This window comes from Triturus cristatus, chromosome 3_1, assembly GCF_964204655.1.
Source record: "Triturus cristatus chromosome 3_1, aTriCri1.1, whole genome shotgun sequence".
NCBI classification, from domain to species: domain Eukaryota; kingdom Metazoa; phylum Chordata; class Amphibia; order Caudata; family Salamandridae; genus Triturus; species Triturus cristatus.
Genome location: NC_140583.1, coordinates 771,628,352 through 771,647,119, shown reverse-complemented (window position 1 = coordinate 771,647,119; position 18,768 = coordinate 771,628,352). Strand labels below are relative to the sequence as shown.

Below are 18,768 nucleotides of genomic sequence, written 5' to 3'. Positions count from 1 at the left end.
TCATACACTTTAAATTAGCTCTTAGCAGCATGATGAGGCAGGAAGCCTACCGAGGGATATAAATATAATTTACAAAGAAGCAGCCAGTGCTATTGCAAAAGCACTGCTATCCCAGGTAATTATGGCCTAGCCCTAGGTCAAAATTGTGGTATGTGCCCGGCTACGTTTATTTAGCTAAAACAATTGAGCTGTGACCTACAGAGGGTGCGTGAATCATTTTATCTGACCTATTCCGGATGAGTTGCTTGGGCTGTAGCACTTGTTTTTTCCTTGTACATTTCTTTTTAAAAAGACAAAAATATAATTAAACGACCCTTTTGTTTCTTTATCAAGTTGAAAAAGTCTGTATGATTATTTGTTGCATTTAGATGGCGGTTTTGTAGCTGGAGTGTGACGCAAAGTCAAAAAATATAAATGCATTAAAAAAACATACTGCTTATTGACATGGCAATGCTTAAAGTGTAAAGTTTTCATTGAAAGTAAATGTAGAACTCTATATGTTGTTTCTCAGAAAGCACAATGGTCATCCCCGAGTATCTGTACACTTCACCTTCATTATCCCCAAGCTTCAAAGAAATAGACTTTAATTCCTGTTACTTGAGTGAAATCTTGGGCTATTGTAATCTATTTGATATTTAATAGCATGATGTCCATGTATTGTAAAGTAGGCCTGTAGTTTTAATCCTTATTTCCTAAAACTGTTCATAATCATAAGGTCCCATGTTCCTGGCAGGGAGTACTCCACCTTTTTAACCTTCTAAAGAGCACAACTGATAAGGAGTAGCCTTGTGGTGTTACTGTGCAATGCTTGGCCCAGTCCACAAACAGTGATTTAACAACAACATTAATTCTGGCAATTGTATTCTTTGTTCAGCCCTATTGCTCTATTAACATGCCACATTTCTATGATTTCGATAATAATGATAAATGGTGCTACACACCCTACATTTTGCAAAAGTAAACAAACAATTTGGATAGTTGGAGTTGTGTGTTTGTGAGCATTTATGTAATTCGTATTTGTATTCTTGTGCATAGGGAGCATGCTAAGAAAGTGGCAAGCCATGACACAGCTGCCAATTTCATACAGAAACCTTCAGTCTGTCCTTGCTTTTTATACAAGATCACTTGGTGTTCTGGTCTGTTTTTAGGCCATTTTTAAACCAATATATTATGCAAAGTGAGTATTTTCTTATATTTCTGTTATTTCGCGGTTGTAACTGATCTGTTCCATGCACAATAAAGTGTCAAAGTGCTGGCCTTAAAATGTCACACATAAAGACAACCGATAACTGAAAAGTGACACATTCGCAAACTGAAAACTTAGCAGCTATGTTAATAGTGTGGAAATGGGAGGAAGTGTGAGAGCGATACAGCGTGCACAGTTTACACTGAATTGCCAGATAAGACCGCCAGGGTTCCGTATGGCTCACAAACTGTGCAATCTCATCTTGGCGACAGATTAGAACACCCTTCGGCTGTGTGCTCTTATCCAGAGCTCAGAACGTGGATCCACGATGCCACCTGCTGGATCTTTCGGGTACCACTGACTACACAGGCGGCTGTGAACCAAGGCAACGGTAAAATGGATGCTAATCGCCTTTCTAGGAATTCTTGGGCATCACTGCTTGAATTCAAAGCTTGAAGCTGATAACTTTACTGAAGAGCGAGCGTGGCGGCCGCAGCTCAGTGTTCTCCTGCAAGGTCTGCTTGAATGCTTGTCATCGAGTGACTTAGCTCTTGACTCAATGGGGCTCACTTCGTGCCCGGCAGCTTTGGTACCCTATTGACTCTGAGCACTTGAGCACAACGGCAGCATGCCGGCATTGGGTCCATCTGAGCAGCTTTCCTCCAGGGAGCACTGGCAGTGATATGCATTTGTAGTCGGAGAAAAATGAATGGCCAACGGCTGTTCTACTCCACTGCCCTCAGACCGTCCCCATCTGGTTCAAAGTGTGACCACTTCCTCAGCGAGTCAAGAAGTTGGCAGACCCCGGGATCAAGGAGCCAGTTTGCGAAAAGCCTGCTGAGTCACCAGTGCACACTGGGGACATACTCCTTTACTCCTGTCCTGCCAGGCATTTCTTCCCCTGCACGGACAGAATGCAGGCTGACACCGCGGCTCTGAATTCCACCCAGCAAATGACGTCACCTCCTGGACCTAGGTGCATACAGGCACTTGGTGTACCAGACAAACTCCTGATACTCAGCTCACCATTCTAGGCCCCTGTTTGTGGGATTGAGCAGGGCACCGTTGAGCGGAAGAGCTGGTACGCCGGTGCTGCCGCAGCACCCAGCCCCGGCGTGCTCAGATGTCCTCCTCTGTCACAAGGCAGTAGAAGTCTGTCCGCGCTCCGTAGTTGCGCGAGCCCAGGTCGGAGATGTCGATATCGCCCCTCTCAGCCTCTGGAGCAGGCGGTCTAGGGGCCACCACCATCCGGGGAGCAGGCTCCCTGAACGTTGTCCCGCGGACACCTAGAGGGAGAGAGAAGAAGAAGAGTGAGTGCAGACGTATGGCTAGGGTCAAAGGGTAACAGGGTCAGAGAGCAAACGTAAAGACTGCTGGCAAGGACGGGACAGATATTTAGAAGGGAATAGAGACGTTCAGATGCAATGTGTGGATCAGTGGACAGAGGATAGGTTGCCATAGTATGGACTGGGTCAGGATGGAACACCCAGTCAGAAGCTTTTATGAGACTGACGAAATATCCTTACAGGCCTCTGACAGGCTTCCCTATTCGCAGGTGATCAGCCAGGGCCTATTCACAGCACCGTGACAGCCTGCACCCCTCCGTAGGGCCCCCTTTCATAGCTCATTAGTGAGTTAGGCACTATCTATCCATTTCTGCATCACTAACCCCACTTACTGGTTACCTATTGTCAAGCGCATTGCATTCAAGGCACTTACCCTGGCATTTAGGGCTTACCGGGGACTAGGCCCGGCTTATCTGAGAGCTAGACTCCAACACTACCATCACAACCGGACCTTGCTTTCTAGTCACCAGTGTCTCCTTGCCATTCCTTGTTTTTGCAGGGCAAGGACGGGTGGCAGAGCCTTTGGGGTCAGAACTTCTAAACTATGCAATGCATTGCCACTTTCCATCCGCCTGTTGGTGTCAGAATCTACTTTTCGCAGTGCCCTGAAATCCTGGATTTTTACCAGTACCTAGTGTTCTCTTTTCGCCTGTCTGCTGCAGTCTGCCTCAGCGCTGGGGCACCCCCGTTGGGGGTAGCTGTGCGCTCTACAAACCCCAATAATAATAAAATAACCCCACTTACTGTTCTCACCGTGGTTCAGCCGCGCTGTCTTCTAAATGCTCTTCTCCACCTGACTGTCTGCACAATATTTTCTTCTGCAGTAACCCAACTGGTAATGCTTGCTAACTTAATTATTCATCAGTTGCAGAGCAAGGATTTTGCGAGCCCCAAGCAAAAAAGCCATTTTGATGTTTAGGTGCTCTCATTCGTCTAACAAAAAGGCATTTTTTAGGTTATCTGTTGCAATGTGGCACTTTGTTGCGGCCTCCTATTGTGGTATAATTAGACACCCGCTTACAGTGTCCTTAGTGCTGCACGGAATGTTTTTCACAAACAAAATGATTTGTAGGCCAAGGGCCGATCTTCATGAGGAGTCACTAGCACAGCTTTGAACAAAACACACCTTTTCTGCTCAGGAACATTTTGGTGTTTTTTCCCCAGTGTGGGTCCTTGTGTTGGTGTCCACTAGCAAGCCTTATGTTGGCGCTAGCCAACTAAAATACTACAATATTCATGGTCTGAGTAAAGGAGACATTAGGTTTTTTATGGGTGCTCAGAGGAACCCTCAAATGTGTGTGGAGTTGTCCTGAGCATGCTGGGTATGATTGTTGTTGCAAATCAACTTAATTGCTACATGTGTTTCCTATGTTGCTTTGGTGAGACAACCCCAAACCATAAGTTCCTCAAAAGTTCCATCATGCAAGCGGACATTTCAGCTTCCCTGCCCTTTAAACTACAGCCTCTCACTGTAGACTGCCAGTGACTGAGCCCAGTCATGGATTTTTGTTGTGGAAGTGGATTTCTTACCCAGATCTCCTTCGGGGTCGGGATCAACACTGCCCTCCAAGTAGCTGGTGCCAAGGATCAGCATGGGGTCCTTATCATCCTGTCGCTGAGTCTGAGGGTCAGCCAGGGGCCCAGCCCTGAAAGACAGCTTCCGCGGCATGGCCAGGCACAGCTCTTTCCAAAAGTCTGACGAAGGCGTCTGCATGAGCACAAGAAATACACAACTCAGAACGCACATTTGTGTCTGCAAAACTGTCTCTTATAGCTGAAGTAAGGCAGTGTGCCCTGACAAGAAAATATCACTGTCACAAGAGAGTGTGCACCCTTCCCTGTGGAAATATAACTGTGATAAGATATTTTAGCTGATGTAAGAGAGAGAACTCACCATGCAAATGTCACCCAGCACCAGGGAGAACCCTCTGTTGAAATGACACTGTTATAAGGTGTTAAGACAACCATTATGGAGCTGACTACCAGAAAGGTCCTGCAGCTGGCAAAAGGATCTTACCCCACCATGAAGGTATCACCATTCTGTCCATCAGGCCGTGAAAGGGAGAGTGGTCATCACTAATAGTGCAAATGATAGATGACATAGTTGGGTGGGCCTCAACAACAAAGTACCTGAACTCTACAAGGCCAACATATGAATGTATACGTACTCTGGAAATATTCCTGTTATAAGTTCTGCAATCAATCAATCAATCAAACATTTGTAGAGCGCGCTACTCACCCGTGAGGGTATCAAGGCGCTGAGTGGTGTGGGGGGGGGGGGGGAAGCAGCTACTGGTCGAACAGCTAGGTCTTGAGAAGTCCCTTGAAGGTCAGCAGGTCCTGGGTCAGACGCAGGTGGGCGGGAAGCGTGTTCCATGTCTTGGCAGCGAGGTGGGAGAATGATCTGCAGCTGGTGGTCGTTCGGCGGGCGCGTGGGACAGTGGCGAGGGCGGCGGAGCGAAGCTGGAGGTTTGGGGTGTAGAAGGACAATCGTTCGTTGAGGTATGGTGGTCCGGCGTTGTGGAGTGCTTTGTGAGCGTGGGTGAGGAGCTTGAAGGTGATCCTCTAGTTGACCGGGAGCCAGTGCAGATCTCTCAGGTGGGTGGTGATGTGGTGAGGGAGTCCGAGGATGAGACGTGCGGAGGCGTTCTGTATGCGTTGGAGTCTCTTCTGGAGTGTAGCCGTGGTTCCTGCGTAGAGGGCGTTGCCGTAGTACAGCCTGCTGCTGACGAGTGCTTGGGTGACCGTTCTTCTGGTTTCGGTGGGGATCCATCTGTAGGTCTTGCGGATTATGCAGAGGGTGTTGAAGCAGGAGGAAGAGACAGTGTTGACTTGCTGGGTCATGGAGAGCGTTGAGTCCAGGATGAACCCCTGGTTGCGTGCGTGGTTGGTGGGAGTTGGGGGAGCTCCCAGCGTGGCCGGCCACCAGGAGTTGTCCCACGCGGAGGGAGTGGAGCCGAGGAGGAGGACCTCCGTCTTGTCTGAGTTCAGTTTCAGCCGGCTAGACTTCATCCAATCTGCGACCGCTTTCATTCCCTCGTGGAGGTTGGATTTGGCGGTGACCGGGTCCTTGGTGAGGGAGAGGATCAGCTGGGTGTCGTTGGCGTACGAGACGATGTTGAGGTGGTGTGTTTGGACGATGTTGGCGAGCGGTGCCATGTAGATGTTGAAGAGGGTCGGGCTGAGGGATGATCCTTGGGGTACGCCGCAAGTGATCGCAGTGGCTTCGGATCGGAAAGGGGGAGGCGGACTCTCTAGGTTCAGCCGGTGAATAGGGAGGTGATCCAGTCCAGGGTTTTGCCTCGGATCCCTGCATCATGGAGGCGTGTGCACAGGGTGTGGTGGCAGACGGTGTCGAAGGCAGCCGAGAGGTCCAGGAGGATGAGGGCCGCGGTTTCGCCTTTGTCCAGTATGGTCCTGATGTCGTCAGTGGCGGCAATGAGGGCGGTTTCGGTGCTGTGATTGCTGCGGAAGCCGGATTGGGAGGAGTCCAGGACGTTGTTCTCTTCCAGGAAGTGGGTCAGTTGTCTGTCTTCTCAATGACTTTCACCGGGAACGGGAGCAGGGAGATGGGTCGGAAGTTCTTGAGGTCCTTTGGGTCCGCCTTGGGTTTCTTGAGCAGGGCGTTGATCTCTGCGTGTTTCCAGCTTTCTGGGAAGGTGGCGGTCTTGAAGGAGCTGTTGATGATCTTTCGGAGATGGGGTGCGATGATGGAGCTTGCCTTGTTGAAGATGTGGTGGGGGCAGGGGTCAGAAGGTGAGCCGGAATGGATGGTGTTCATGGTTTTGGTGGTGTCTTCGTCGTTGGTGTTGTGCCAGGAAAGAAGAAGGTTGGTGTGTTTGGTGGGTGTTGCATCAGGGGTGTTGGCGTCTGTCGTCGGCGTCTGGGTGTCGAAGCTGTTGTGGATGTCTGCGATCTTGCGGTGGAAGAATGTAGCCAGGGAGTCGCAGAGTTCTTGTGACGGGGGTACGTCATTGGAGCTGGAGCTGGGGGTGGCGAGTTCCTTAACGATGTTGAAGAGCTCTTTGCTGTTGTGTGCGTTGTTGTCTATGCGTTCCTTGAAGGAGGTTCTTTTGGCGGCTCGGATGAGTTGGTGGTGTTTGTGTCTGGCGTTTATGAGGGCTGCGTTGTTGTCTGGTGTCTGGTCACTGCGCCACTGCTTCTCAAGTCTTTTGCAGGTGTGCTTGGAGTTCTGGAGGCTGGCGTTGAACCAGATGGCGCTCGTGTCGGTGCGCCTGTAGGAGGGTTTCCTGATCGGGGTGAGGGTGTTGGAGCAGTCGTCGATCCATTGTCTGATATTGTGGTCTGCTGCGTTGGTCTCGGAGGGCTTGGGTGGCGGGTCTCGGGCAAGTGGGGTGATGAGCTGGACCTCGTTGATTTTTTTCCAGCCGCTGTGTGGGAAACGTTGCGGTTGGTTGCGTGCGGTGTGTTTCTAGAAGGAGAAGTGGATGCAGTGGTGGTCGGTCCAGTGGAGTTCGGTGGTGTGGCTGAAGGTGACGCGGTCGCTGGCGGAGAAGACGGGGTCGAGCGTGTGTCCGGTGGAGTGGGTGGGTGTCGTGACGAGTTGTTTGAGTTCGAGGTTGGTGAGGTTGTCGATCAGCGTTGTGGAGTTGTTGTCGTTGGCGTTCGCGAAGTGGAAGTTTAGGTCTCCGAGGAGGATGTAGTCTGTAAAGGCGAGTGCGTACGTGCTGATGAGGTCGGCGATGGATTAGCTGAACTGTGGTCGGGGTGCCGGGGGTCTGTAGCCGAGGGTTCCTCTGAGGGTGGTGTTGTGATCAATGTGGATCTGGAAGTGTAGGTGTTCGGCCATGCTGAGGGCGTCCTCAGTCTTTGTTGGGATTCTGATGGTGTTCCTGTGGACGATGGCGATTCCTCCTCCTTGTTTGTTGTTGTTTCGGTCCCTGCGTGTGATCTTGTAGCCGTCCGGGATGGCTATAGCTATGGCAGGCGCTGAGGAGGTGTTCATCCAGGTCTCCATCAGGAAGGCGACGTCCGGGGCAGCGGAGTCGAGCAGGTCCCTGAGTTCGACGGCGTGCCTGTGGACTGAGCAGGTGTTGAGTAGTATGCAGCTGAAATGGTTGTGGCCTGCAGTGTTGGGATGGGCCGTACGTGCAGGAGTGCGTTGGCTGGTGAAGTTGCAGTTTCGCCAGGTTAAGGGTCCGTGGGTGAGCCTCAGGGTGGCCTGGAAGCAGGTGGCTGTTCGGCCAGCATTGAGTGCGTGGAGGGTGGCTGCGTCGTAGCGGCGTCGGGTCTTGTGATGGTCGCGGGGCAATGGGGTCTGGCGCTGGGTGCTGTCCAGTCGCAGCTGGGCGCAGAAGGGCTTGCCTTTGGCGCGTCAGCGGCACACCTGCTGCACGCGTCCGCTGCAGGACCGCACTGTGGTCGCCATTTGTAGGGGATGGGGGCGACAACCAAAGGAGCTGAGGCGGGAGCGGGGCTGCGGTGGCGGGAAAACGGCAGGAGAATCAGCGTTGTCGCGAGGGAAGGCAGGAAGGGACAAGAGGGAAATTACATGTGCAGCAGAACAGAATAGTTAACAGAGCAAGGCAAGGCAAACACACAGGAAAATGGGACAATGCAGAAAGTTACATGTGCAATAGTACAGAACAATTAAAAGAGCAGAGGCAAGGGAAATTCACACCAGACAAGAGTTACCAGGCGGATCGGGAAGCAAGGGGGCGGGAGGCTAAGGGAGGGAGCGGGCCGGCGTAGGAGCGGGCTACAGGTGGAGGCTGCAGGCGCTGCTGAGCTGCTCTGAGGCGCTCAGAGTCTAGACAGAGAGGTGAACGGCGGAGCTGCTAGGTGAGAGTGCTGACCTGGACCGGAGTCTAGGAATCAATGTAAAGGATGTATAGGCCACCATGGAAATATATATCAAAAGAAGGGGGAGACAAGAGCAGGATCCCAGAGGGGCTCTACTCCTAGCTGCATATATCTGAAGAAAAAAGAGCCCCTTTTTGGCAGTGCGTGCTAAACCTCCTGCAGGGTGAGAAAAGGGCGCATGGCTTTTTTATATGACCCTCACCCACCAGGATTGTTGGCATGCTTCATCATAGGGATCCGCTACGGAACGGGGCGTGCTACAACCTGCAAAATAAGCAGGAGCACTGAGTGGTATGCTCTAGATGGTGATAGAATAGGAGTAGAAGTTTTTTTTTAAGTGCAATACAAAAATACCTGCCTGGTTGGAGAGCCATGCTTTATTCTGTCCTCCAGACGGTACGGTTGAAAAAGGGGGAAGAGAAAAAGAAGGAATGGATGTAATGGCCCTTCTTTCTACAGGTCTACATATTTCAAGCCATTCACAGTGGCTTTCCTTCAGGACGAAGGAACCCTCTCCCTGATTACACCCCAGATCAAATAATATAATTACCGCAAAGTGACTTCACACTCTCTGCCAGTGGCGGCTCCCCCATTGGGGCGTGGGGGCGTCGCCCCACGGCTTTCTCGCAGTGCAAGAAGGCAGAAACATAAACGGTAAAAACTACCATTTATGTTTCTGTTTCTCGCACTGCGAGAAAGCAGAAGTGCCTCTGTGCCAGGTGGGGGACGGGCGGGTGGGCGGTCCTGCTCGAGGGCAGGGGGGGAGTAGCTTGCCCAATGTTATGGGCCTTGAATGATTGGTCGGGCTCAGGGCCGAAGAAAGCAGTCATGCGCACTCCCCCTTTTTAGGTCTCGCCTGACCCAGCGCATGCGCTGGTCTGGCGAGACTTATTGAGAGGGCTCCAAAAAGTGCTACCAGGCCAGCCTAGAGCTACAGTACATGTGCGCGGGCGCGCGCGCCACACTTTACCGAGATTACTTTCACTTTCGCGGCCGCTTGGCATAGCCAATAGGTCTCGCTTTTGGGACCTTATAAGTATTTAGTTATGCAACTGTTGCATGGCTAAACACTTATAAGGTCCCAAAGGCGAGACCTATTGGCTATGCCAATGCTTGTTCTCTACGTAGGCTGCTGTATGCAGGCTACATAGAGAAAATGGCCCGGCTGGGGCGCTCTTCACCAATCACAACACTGCCATTGCAGCGTTGTGATTAGCTTGGGTAGGGGAGGGAAGTTGCCTGCTGGCTGCTTCCTGTTCCTGCAGCAGGAACACGCGGACCCGGCTGCCACTGCACCAGTACAGCGTGACCGGCCAGGAACGGAGCCGGTGAGGTACCCAGTACTCCCGGCAGTAAGGTAAGTTTTATTTCAATTTTTTTATTCCCCACCCGCGCCCCCCCCCCCTCCCTCCCGCGTGCATGCCGGCCGCTGCTGCAATAGGGTTCACTTTCCAATGTCTGTATATTGTGCAGTATGTTTTATGAAACCTCGCTAAATTGTTCACAATAGGCCCAAAAACCTGTGCGGCAGCCTGACAGGCCAGCGCCCTGGCACATGCATTCTTTTCTCAGGCGCTCGCTCAGAATTGTACAGCGATTGAACCGTGGCACACTGCAGGGATTGTGCCAGTCTCATGAACTCGGCTGCCCCTACTTGCTGCTAATTGTCTCGACAGCAGGTCGTTCACAAATTCGGAAACATAAAAGCCACGCTGCTGAGAGCGGTTGAGTTGGAAACTGCTGGCCCTTAAGTCTCGTGAGTTTGCAGGGACAAATAACCGCATCGTGTTTGTAGGTGATCAGCCAACTCCTTATTTCTTCCTCCGTGTTGGTGCAGAGGGATTTCAGGCAGATCAACAGTAATTATGGGGTATCTGATAAGCTACTGCCAAAATATTTCTTCGATAAACCAACCAATCAAATCCGCCTCAGTTCTGCCTGTACTCTGTTATTTCTCAGTTACTGGAAAGAACAGATCCAGAAAGACCCGTTGTTTATCTCAAAGATTGCTGATGGCTTGGAACCATACATGTTTTTGGGAGGGGCTGGCTTGGGGCGAAGTGTCAGAGCGCTTTACATGAGCACCAGTTGCGTTACAGGCGGACACATTAATTTTGTTAGGCACATTACAGACATTGAACAGCATTACTAGTGCAGGGGCACGGATGAGGCTGGTTCGATAACCATGTTGATGAATTTCAAAGTTGATGTTATTGAAAAACGACTAGGCTCAAGGTGGACTCCAGATACAAAGCAACTGCATATCCCATGACAAGTGAGACACCTCTAGCCAGACCCAACCTTCTGGCTGACAACTCTTTCACGGCACTTATAGAGCAGATTTATTATGAGAACACAATAACGCTAAGTTACAGAATGATAAGCCTTGACTAAGCCAATAAGTTTCCTCTTTGAATCCTTTCAGCTTTTCCAATGCGTGTATTTTTCCCCAAAAAAACACAGAGGATAAGCACAAATCTGCAGTGGCTATCTATAAACAGATATTCTTACGTTTATGCCGTGGATTGGGTTGGTTGACTGGGGTTTTAGGATGAGTGGGGAGACAGTAAATGGGAGCAAACAGTCCCTCATGTGTAGTGCTTTGTAATGTTAGAGGGCTGTCCTTACTCCAGCACTACAGTCGGGAGGGCACCAGGGTAGTACGTTCAGCGCTCCGTATCACGGACAGTGAACTCAACCTTCGGTGAAGAAAAGCGTGTGATAACTTCGGAGTCAGGCTAAGGTACCGGTGATTTTTTTGGCCTTTTGTGTTAGTGTTTATGGATCAAGAACGCAGACTGGTGCAGAAAATGTTTCTCACTCTGAAGCTACAGGCCCTGCCACTAGTGATGCACCTCTGAGAAGCATACCCACTGAGTGCCAGCACTGAACCTCGCTTCAAAAACATAACAATAGAAATGATTCTGACGCTAAGCCCTGCTGGCACAGAGCGTGTATATTGCTCCGAGGTGCGTGGCACTGGCAGCGCCTAGCTTCAGAAACATTTCTATCTACATGTTGTTTTATGACATCCCTTTAAAATGTAATAACAGCACTTTCACAATTGCTTGATTAACCTTCTTGCTTCTCAAATCTGCTTGAAAATGCACCCACTCTTTTTTCAAAATGTTCTCTGGGGAGAACCACCCCGAACCCCCCTAAAGATGTTCAGGCTGGCTTGCTGCGCTCGCTCGCCATGGTGCACTTTGACAGAAAGTTTACGCCTCACCACTTTCAAATGTCACCAGCCACCACTGACCTCTGCCTGTTCATAAATATACTTTTCACCTACTTGGTGCTATTGTAAGTCAAACCTGTAATATGGAAGGAGAGAATCAGCATGCCATAAGTAATTGCAGATACAGGGGTAACAGAACGCTTCAACCAACAAGATAGGTAAAGATCGCTGTGCAAAATAGCTTTAAAACATCTCAAAGTGAGTAGAAATCTGTGCAGGCTTAAAAGGGATGCTACAAAAGAGGTGTCTAGGCTGAGTACATCAATTCAGACCCCCTAGGATACTGAAGCATGGATTAGCAAATTTTGCAGCACAAGTTTGGATATTTTGCAGCACAAATTAGAAAATTTGGTGGCACTTTATTTTGTTATTCTGTATAACATTATGCTCCCTGGGCCCGCCACATGACCCATGGGCAGCGGGACCGAACATTTCCCCCTGGGCCCACCGTGTCTCCTTATAATTTTGCTGAATTGCCCACCTCTATATGTGTGCCTCTATATGTGTGTGCGTGGGGGGGGGTGTTTGTGTGAGGATGTGTGTGTGCATGTATGTATGTGTATATATATATATAAATATATATATGTATATACACACACACACTCATGAAAACTGAATGTGGTAGAGAGAGAAAGACAAAAAGAGGTGGCATTTTAAAACAACTTATGGGATCAAGGCACCTGCTGCAGAGATCTTGGAGTGCTTAGCAATTTTCTGATTATAATAATAACAGTAAAATAACTCAGGTGGTTAATGCACTTCCTGGCGAGATATGTGTTCATGTGTAGTCACTGTGCAAGTAAGTTCCAGCGAGAGAGATAGAGAAATAGAGAGAAAGAGTGAGAGAGGAAGAGAGAGAGAGAGGAAGATGGGGAGGGCGTGGGGGATTTATAATCTTAGCACATTGGAAAACCCGCTTTCCTGGGAAAAGGTTATTAAGGAGTGGGCTGCCTTTCCGTTGCCTTGTGCTTGAGAACATTACACCTCAGCCTCGGGAAACTCACTCCCTAACTGCCTTGTGCAGCCGAGAACCTCCTCACAAGTGCAAGGAACGGAACCTCACCATCTACCGTCATGGAACTGACAACATTTCGAGCTTTGGTTACTGCATGAAACAAGAATGCTAATGTTTTTTTCTTTTCATGTTTAACATTAAAACAGTTAGAGCAGTGATTTATTTTAAAGATGGCAACCTTCAATGGTCTCTTTGAATAAAAGTTTCTTAATATAAGCACATCTGACGCACTGTTGTATTTGTTGCAGAAAAGTTCATAACCTAATTTGTGTGTATTTAGATACAATCCGAGCATCTAAGATGGTTTACAAGTGTGCACAGTACGATTGTGTTCGCATTGAATGGGATAGAAGGACTGACGTGTTTTATGATATTTGGCTGCCGTGTACATGTATTTATTGGTTTCTAATTAATCAATGTTAAGGAAAAATAGCTGTTGGCTATACTCCTTTTGTTGGCCCAATGGCGAGTAGGCCACTGGACCAACAGAAGGTGAGTAGCGTTCTCCAAACTTCGTGAGCACTTTTGTAAAAAGCCCGGCCTTTTTACAAAACTGCTGGTTTGCAATTATTTTTGCAAATCGCAAAATTGTGAAATCCTGGAGGGTCTGTCTATTAGGAATAGTGATAATCCCTGGGATTGAACACATAATGCCTGCAACACACTGAAAACGATAAACATATACGGAAAACACTACAAACACATAGGAAAAAAAAGTTTTGTTCCATAGGCCATTCGGTGGCAAGGCGAACCTGTAGTCACGCTCTGTGTGTATATAAATATATAAAGGCAGTCCAAACTGAGCATGTAACAAAATTGTCCTGCCATGAGGTAAAAAATTGGCTACGCCGTACTCACTGCACCAAGTCGTCCCCTCGGCTAAATAACCTCAAAGCACTACACTGGGACCTGAATCTCACCTTCCTTGTTCCGTTGTGCCATTTTTAAATGATTAGGGCTGAAGAGCGAGTGCACATGCTACGCGTTCTCACTTTCATGTTGTAGGGCTCAGGACAACTAGTCCCCGCGCTATGGTTCAAGATGACGGCTTTAAATGGAACTACTTCCTGGTTCCCAGAGGAAGGCTATGTGTGAGGAAGCGCATGGGTGGTGTTTCCTCATCTGGGAGGTGCCTGCTGTTGCTTAGGAACAGAATGGCTAGAAAATAAGGTGAATCCAACAAAAAATAAAAATGAAATTAATAATGATAGAAAATCAAATGAAAAAAAATGGGAATAAATAATAAAGTTATGAAAAGGTTTTTTTTTTGCAGATGCTGTGGAAGGCCACCTGCGGGCCTCTATGGTTTGAAACAAGGGCCATGAGGACACTTCCCAAAACTTAAAAACTCCCAAAAAGCCTCTAAAAGAAGGATGCAAAAAGGAAGGTGATTTCTTAACTAACAAATCACCCACCACACCCTATTTCTACACCATTCCCAATATCCACAAAGAGTTGGCCAACCCCATCGGACAACCTATTGTCTTGGGGATCGGTTCAATCCTGTAAGTTTTTCTAGATTTGTGGATGCATTTCTCAGACCAATAGTGCAAAATACAAGTTTTTACCTTAAGTTCACACACACCATAAGCAATAAGGAACTAGTGTTTCTTGACCTTAACATAATTGCATGCCAGGCCACCCTAAAAACAACCACACATGAGAAACCGCCGGCCAAGAACTGCCTGCTACTCATAACAGTTTCCATCCACGACACCAGAGGCAGAACCTTACCTTCGACCAATTTTTGAGGTTGAGAAGAAACTGCTTGGATATATGTGATTATACGACACAAGCAGGGAGTTTAGCAACTAAGCTGAAGGCCAGAAAGTACCCAGTCAGAATAGTGGAGAAGGCAATGAAACGGGCCAGCAACAATAACAGAATGCCTTGTTGGGTTATGTCTCACAAAAGAAAAATTAGGACGGGCCAATTTGTATTACAACATTCAGTTTAGCATCAGACAGTTCGCAAGATCATTAATAAACATTGGCGAATCCTGAACAGCAGCCCCCTAACCTACCAAAACCAATGTTTTCCCATAGGCGAGGCAAAAGTCTGAGGAACTTCAGAGTGTCCACATTGACACCAGACAAACCCAGGGGACATTGCTACAAGTAATTGGTCACTATTCTTGCAGAGGCTGTAATGTGTGCCACCTAACAAAGATTACTAAATCAGTTATTTTCAACACCACCACCACCACCACCACCATATGGGAACTGGGAAACCTGACTAACTGCACCATACAAAGGGTAGCGTACATGATTACCTGCCTGTGCAACCTACATTACATCAGGATGGCCACCCGTGAGATGAAAACCAGAATCGGGGAACATCGTAGCAAGCTGAGATGTGGCCGAGCAACAATTAAGATGTCTACCTAATACATTGAGCAGAAACATACGGTTACAGACTACCAGTGGGTGGTTCTGGAACAAATATACGAGACCGCCAATGGCGAAACACTGCTCTTTGAGAGAAAGCAAAAGGTGAGTTTTCAAACTCAATACCCACAACGTGGGCCTTAATTACAACATCCAGAGGGGCAAATTCACGGTATAAGACAACTTTAAAATATCTAAACCCAGTTGTACTTTTTGCATCGTTCTTTTTTTATGCTTTTTGAGAGTTTTTTTTAGATATTGCTAATGTCCTCATGGCACTTGGTTCAAACCATAGAGCCACCCAGTCTGCCCTCCACAGCCCCTGCAAAAAAAATCCCTTTTCATAAACTTTTATTTTTATTTGTATGGCAATTTCTGGGAAGCGTTCCAGAGAAAAATTTATTCCCAATTTTATTTAGATTTTTTCATTTGATTTTCTATCAATATTAATTTCATTCCAATTTTTTTTGTTAGATTCACCTTATTTTTTAGCCATTCTGTTTGCAAGCAACAGCGGGCACCTCCCAGATTAGGAAACGCTACATAGGCTTTTCCTCACACGTAGCCCTCCCCATCCCGTTGGGAACCAGGAAGTGGTCCCATCGGCAGCCGCCATCTTGATCCAGAGCGCGTGGAGTAGTTGTCCGGCACCCTACAACATGGAAGCAATGACGCGTAGCACATGCGCTCGCTCTTCAGCCCTAGTCACTTAAAATGGCTCAACAGGGCAAGTAAGGTATTATTCAGGCCCCGGTGTAGTTCTTTGAGGTTATTCAGCCGAGGGGACGCCTTGATGTAGTACTACGGCATAGCCGACTTTTGACCGCATGGCAGGACGATCTCCTTACATGCTCAACTTTGACTGCCCTTATGTACACATGTGAGTGTGACTACAGGCTCACCTTGCAACGTGAGGACCTGTGGAGTAAAAACATGTACTTTCTATATGTATGTAGCGTTTTCCACGTATGTTTATTTTATTGTTAAATGTGTTGTTTGCATTATGTTTTCAGTCACAGGGATTATCACTATTCCTTATAAATGTGCTTATCTAAGTACCTCATTAAGCTTCCCTTTTTAAACCTAGACGGACTTTTACTCACTTTGAAGTGTTTTAAAGCCATTTTGCTCAGCGCGCTTCACCTATCTTGTTGGTTGGAGTATTCTGTTACCTGGGTATTTGCCATTACCTATGGCAGCCTAATTCTCTCCTTATGTATTGCAGGTTTCTCCAAATCAGCACACGGGAGGGCGGGTTGGGGGCACCAGATTTTAGAGCTTATTACTACGCATGCCAAGTACAGTGGCCATCATGCTGGATGGCGGGATTGATTATAGTATCAGGCACATTGTGCAGGGTACACTCCACGCCTTATTGCTACGACATAGCAAACCACCCCCAGGACTACCATACCTCCTACACACTACATTTCACTGTTGGGGAAAAGCGCTGCAATACACTTCTGGGGGTGGCAGATACGCTGATAACATTCCACTGGTAGGGATACCATTGGCGACTAGCAGGCTAACGCAACAAGCGCTTGGTCCTTGGACGGATGTGGGGATGGAGTCTATTGGGGCGCTCTTTGGTGACAGGACACTTTCCTGGATCACAAAACCTTTACACACATTGCGGGAGCGCCTACCAAATTGTAAATGACACATGCTGCCCTAATCCACTACATTAAAAGACACTGGGCTCCACAGAGGGAGGGACCCCAATCAAACGCGCTTATAAAATCGCTTTACTACATGGGGCATGGAAGCCACCTTGTCAAATGGTTCTACCTTAGTATCCGCACACATGCCTGACCCCAGCTAGATCTCACAAGGGCGCAATGGGTGGCAGATTTGGGACGGGATTTAACGGACAGAGAATGGAGTAACAAATTGGAATATCCTTGAAAAATACCACGCAATGCCAAGTTCAAGTTTATCCAATGTATGATAGTGCACAGAGTCTACCTGACCCCGCGTAGGCTACACAAAATGTACCCGGAAATGACACATCAATGCCCCGATGTAAACTACCTGAAGCACATCTACTGAATATGTTGTGGACATGTGCGGGTCTTGTGGAGTTCTGGAGGGGGGTTAAGCAAATGATAAAGGATGTTACACACCTGTCCATGGGGTACACAGCACTAGAGTACATATTAGGTGTTCATAGACGGACGAAAACACCCAAGGTACAGCTACGCTTTTTGGACTTGGCGCTTATAGTCGCAAAGAGATTGATCACTATGCCCTGGAAGTCAGCCAGAGCCCCCACCACATCTATGTGGCATAGCGAATTGCTTAGATGGACAGGAGCTGAAAGCGTGGCATTGCGCAGAGAGGAGGCCCGCGGCCTAAGGAAAAATCCAATCTCCCTGGAATGGGATGCAATGGTGGAAGCCTATAAAAATATCAACCCGGACGATGTTCTCACAGTTCCAAGTACCCAATAGCAACTGAGATAGTATGGTATGGAATATAGTAACTCATGGTGGTTACGCAAGGAGCAGTGCAATCAGGAATTGTATACAAAGTAATTGCACTGAATGGAGATGTTTAATTAAGTTAATATACTGTACAGCCAGAGCCAGTTACGGCTGAGGGTGGGTATTAGAAGGGTGGAGGGTAGGGCCATAGGGTGTTGATTTAGTACAAATATTCTTATAAGTGACCTGTGCAATATACTGCAGGAGAAGTTAGCTCAGACTCAGTCAATAAATGAAGCATCTTCGGAAACACACGATCTTGATGATGTAACCTAATATATAACAGGCCTTATATGTCATAGAAGTATGTTGCTGTGTAGATAATATGCGCAATATGATTATTGTTTGGTAAAAGTAAAGAAAAAACCTAATCAAGTTTGTTTAAAAAAAAAAATGTTTTGCAGGTTTGACAGACCATAATACCAAGAAGGTGAAAGCATATTTATGAACATGCAGAGTGTGTGAAGTCACTTTGCGATATTTACATTATTTGATCAGGAGTGGGATCAGGGACTGAGTTCCTTGGTCCTGAGGAAAAACCACTAGGAATGCCTTGAATCATAAAGGCCTATAGAAAGAAGGGTTGTTACATCAATACTTTCTATTTCTCTCCCCCCTTTTTTAACCATACCACCTGGAGGATGGAATAAAGCACTGCTCTCCTACCAGGTAGGTATTTTAAAATTGCACCTAAAAACCCTCTCCTACTACTATTCTATCACCACCTTGAGCATACCACTCAATGCTCCAGAGTATTTTGCAGGTTGTACCATGCCCCATTCCATAACCAAATGGGAGGAACCCTATTAAGACGCATGCCACCAAAAGGGAACCCTGGAGGGTTACGTAAAAAGACCTGCCCTTTTTGTCAACCTGCAGGAGGTTTAGCACTACCAAGAGGGGCTCTTTTTTCTTGAGAGATCATGGAAATATCTCTGGTGTACGATGCTACAGTCGATGTAAACAAATGGATCTCACCATGCCCATATCCCAATTATAAGATCCTATGATTCACAGTAAGCAATGTATCCCACAGTGAAATTGTCACTGCCATAATATCAGACAGCTGCCACAGGTTAGCAAAACACACCATGAAAATATCTAGAATAAAATTTGATTGCTGAATTACAGGGCGTTCCTTGGCACACACAGGTCATAGGCTCAAATTTCAGCTTGGCAGACTCAGCCTCTCATCTTCCTGAAGGTCAATAAATAGATGACTTTCATTTGTGTAATGGGTATATCTGTTATTTAAAATACTTAGCAACTGTAGAAGTGAGGCATGAAGAA

General features: G+C 47.6%; 1 protein-coding gene across 2 annotated transcripts in view; it reads right to left on the bottom strand.

Moving 5' to 3' along the window:
- Window positions 1–277: 277 nt before the first annotated feature.
- The window catches only part of SIGIRR (single Ig and TIR domain containing), a 189,472-nt gene continuing 170,981 nt past the window's right edge, over window positions 278–18,768 (bottom strand). For both annotated transcript variants that reach the window (XM_085644953.1, XM_085644952.1), the window contains exons 9-10: window positions 4,063–4,240; window positions 278–2,472 (exon numbers count right to left, since the gene is read on the bottom strand). In XM_085644953.1, the coding sequence (XP_085501079.1) occupies window positions 2,306–2,472; window positions 4,063–4,240 (345 nt within the window). In that variant the 3' untranslated portion in view covers window positions 278–2,305. The remainder of the gene's footprint in view (window positions 2,473–4,062; window positions 4,241–18,768) is intronic.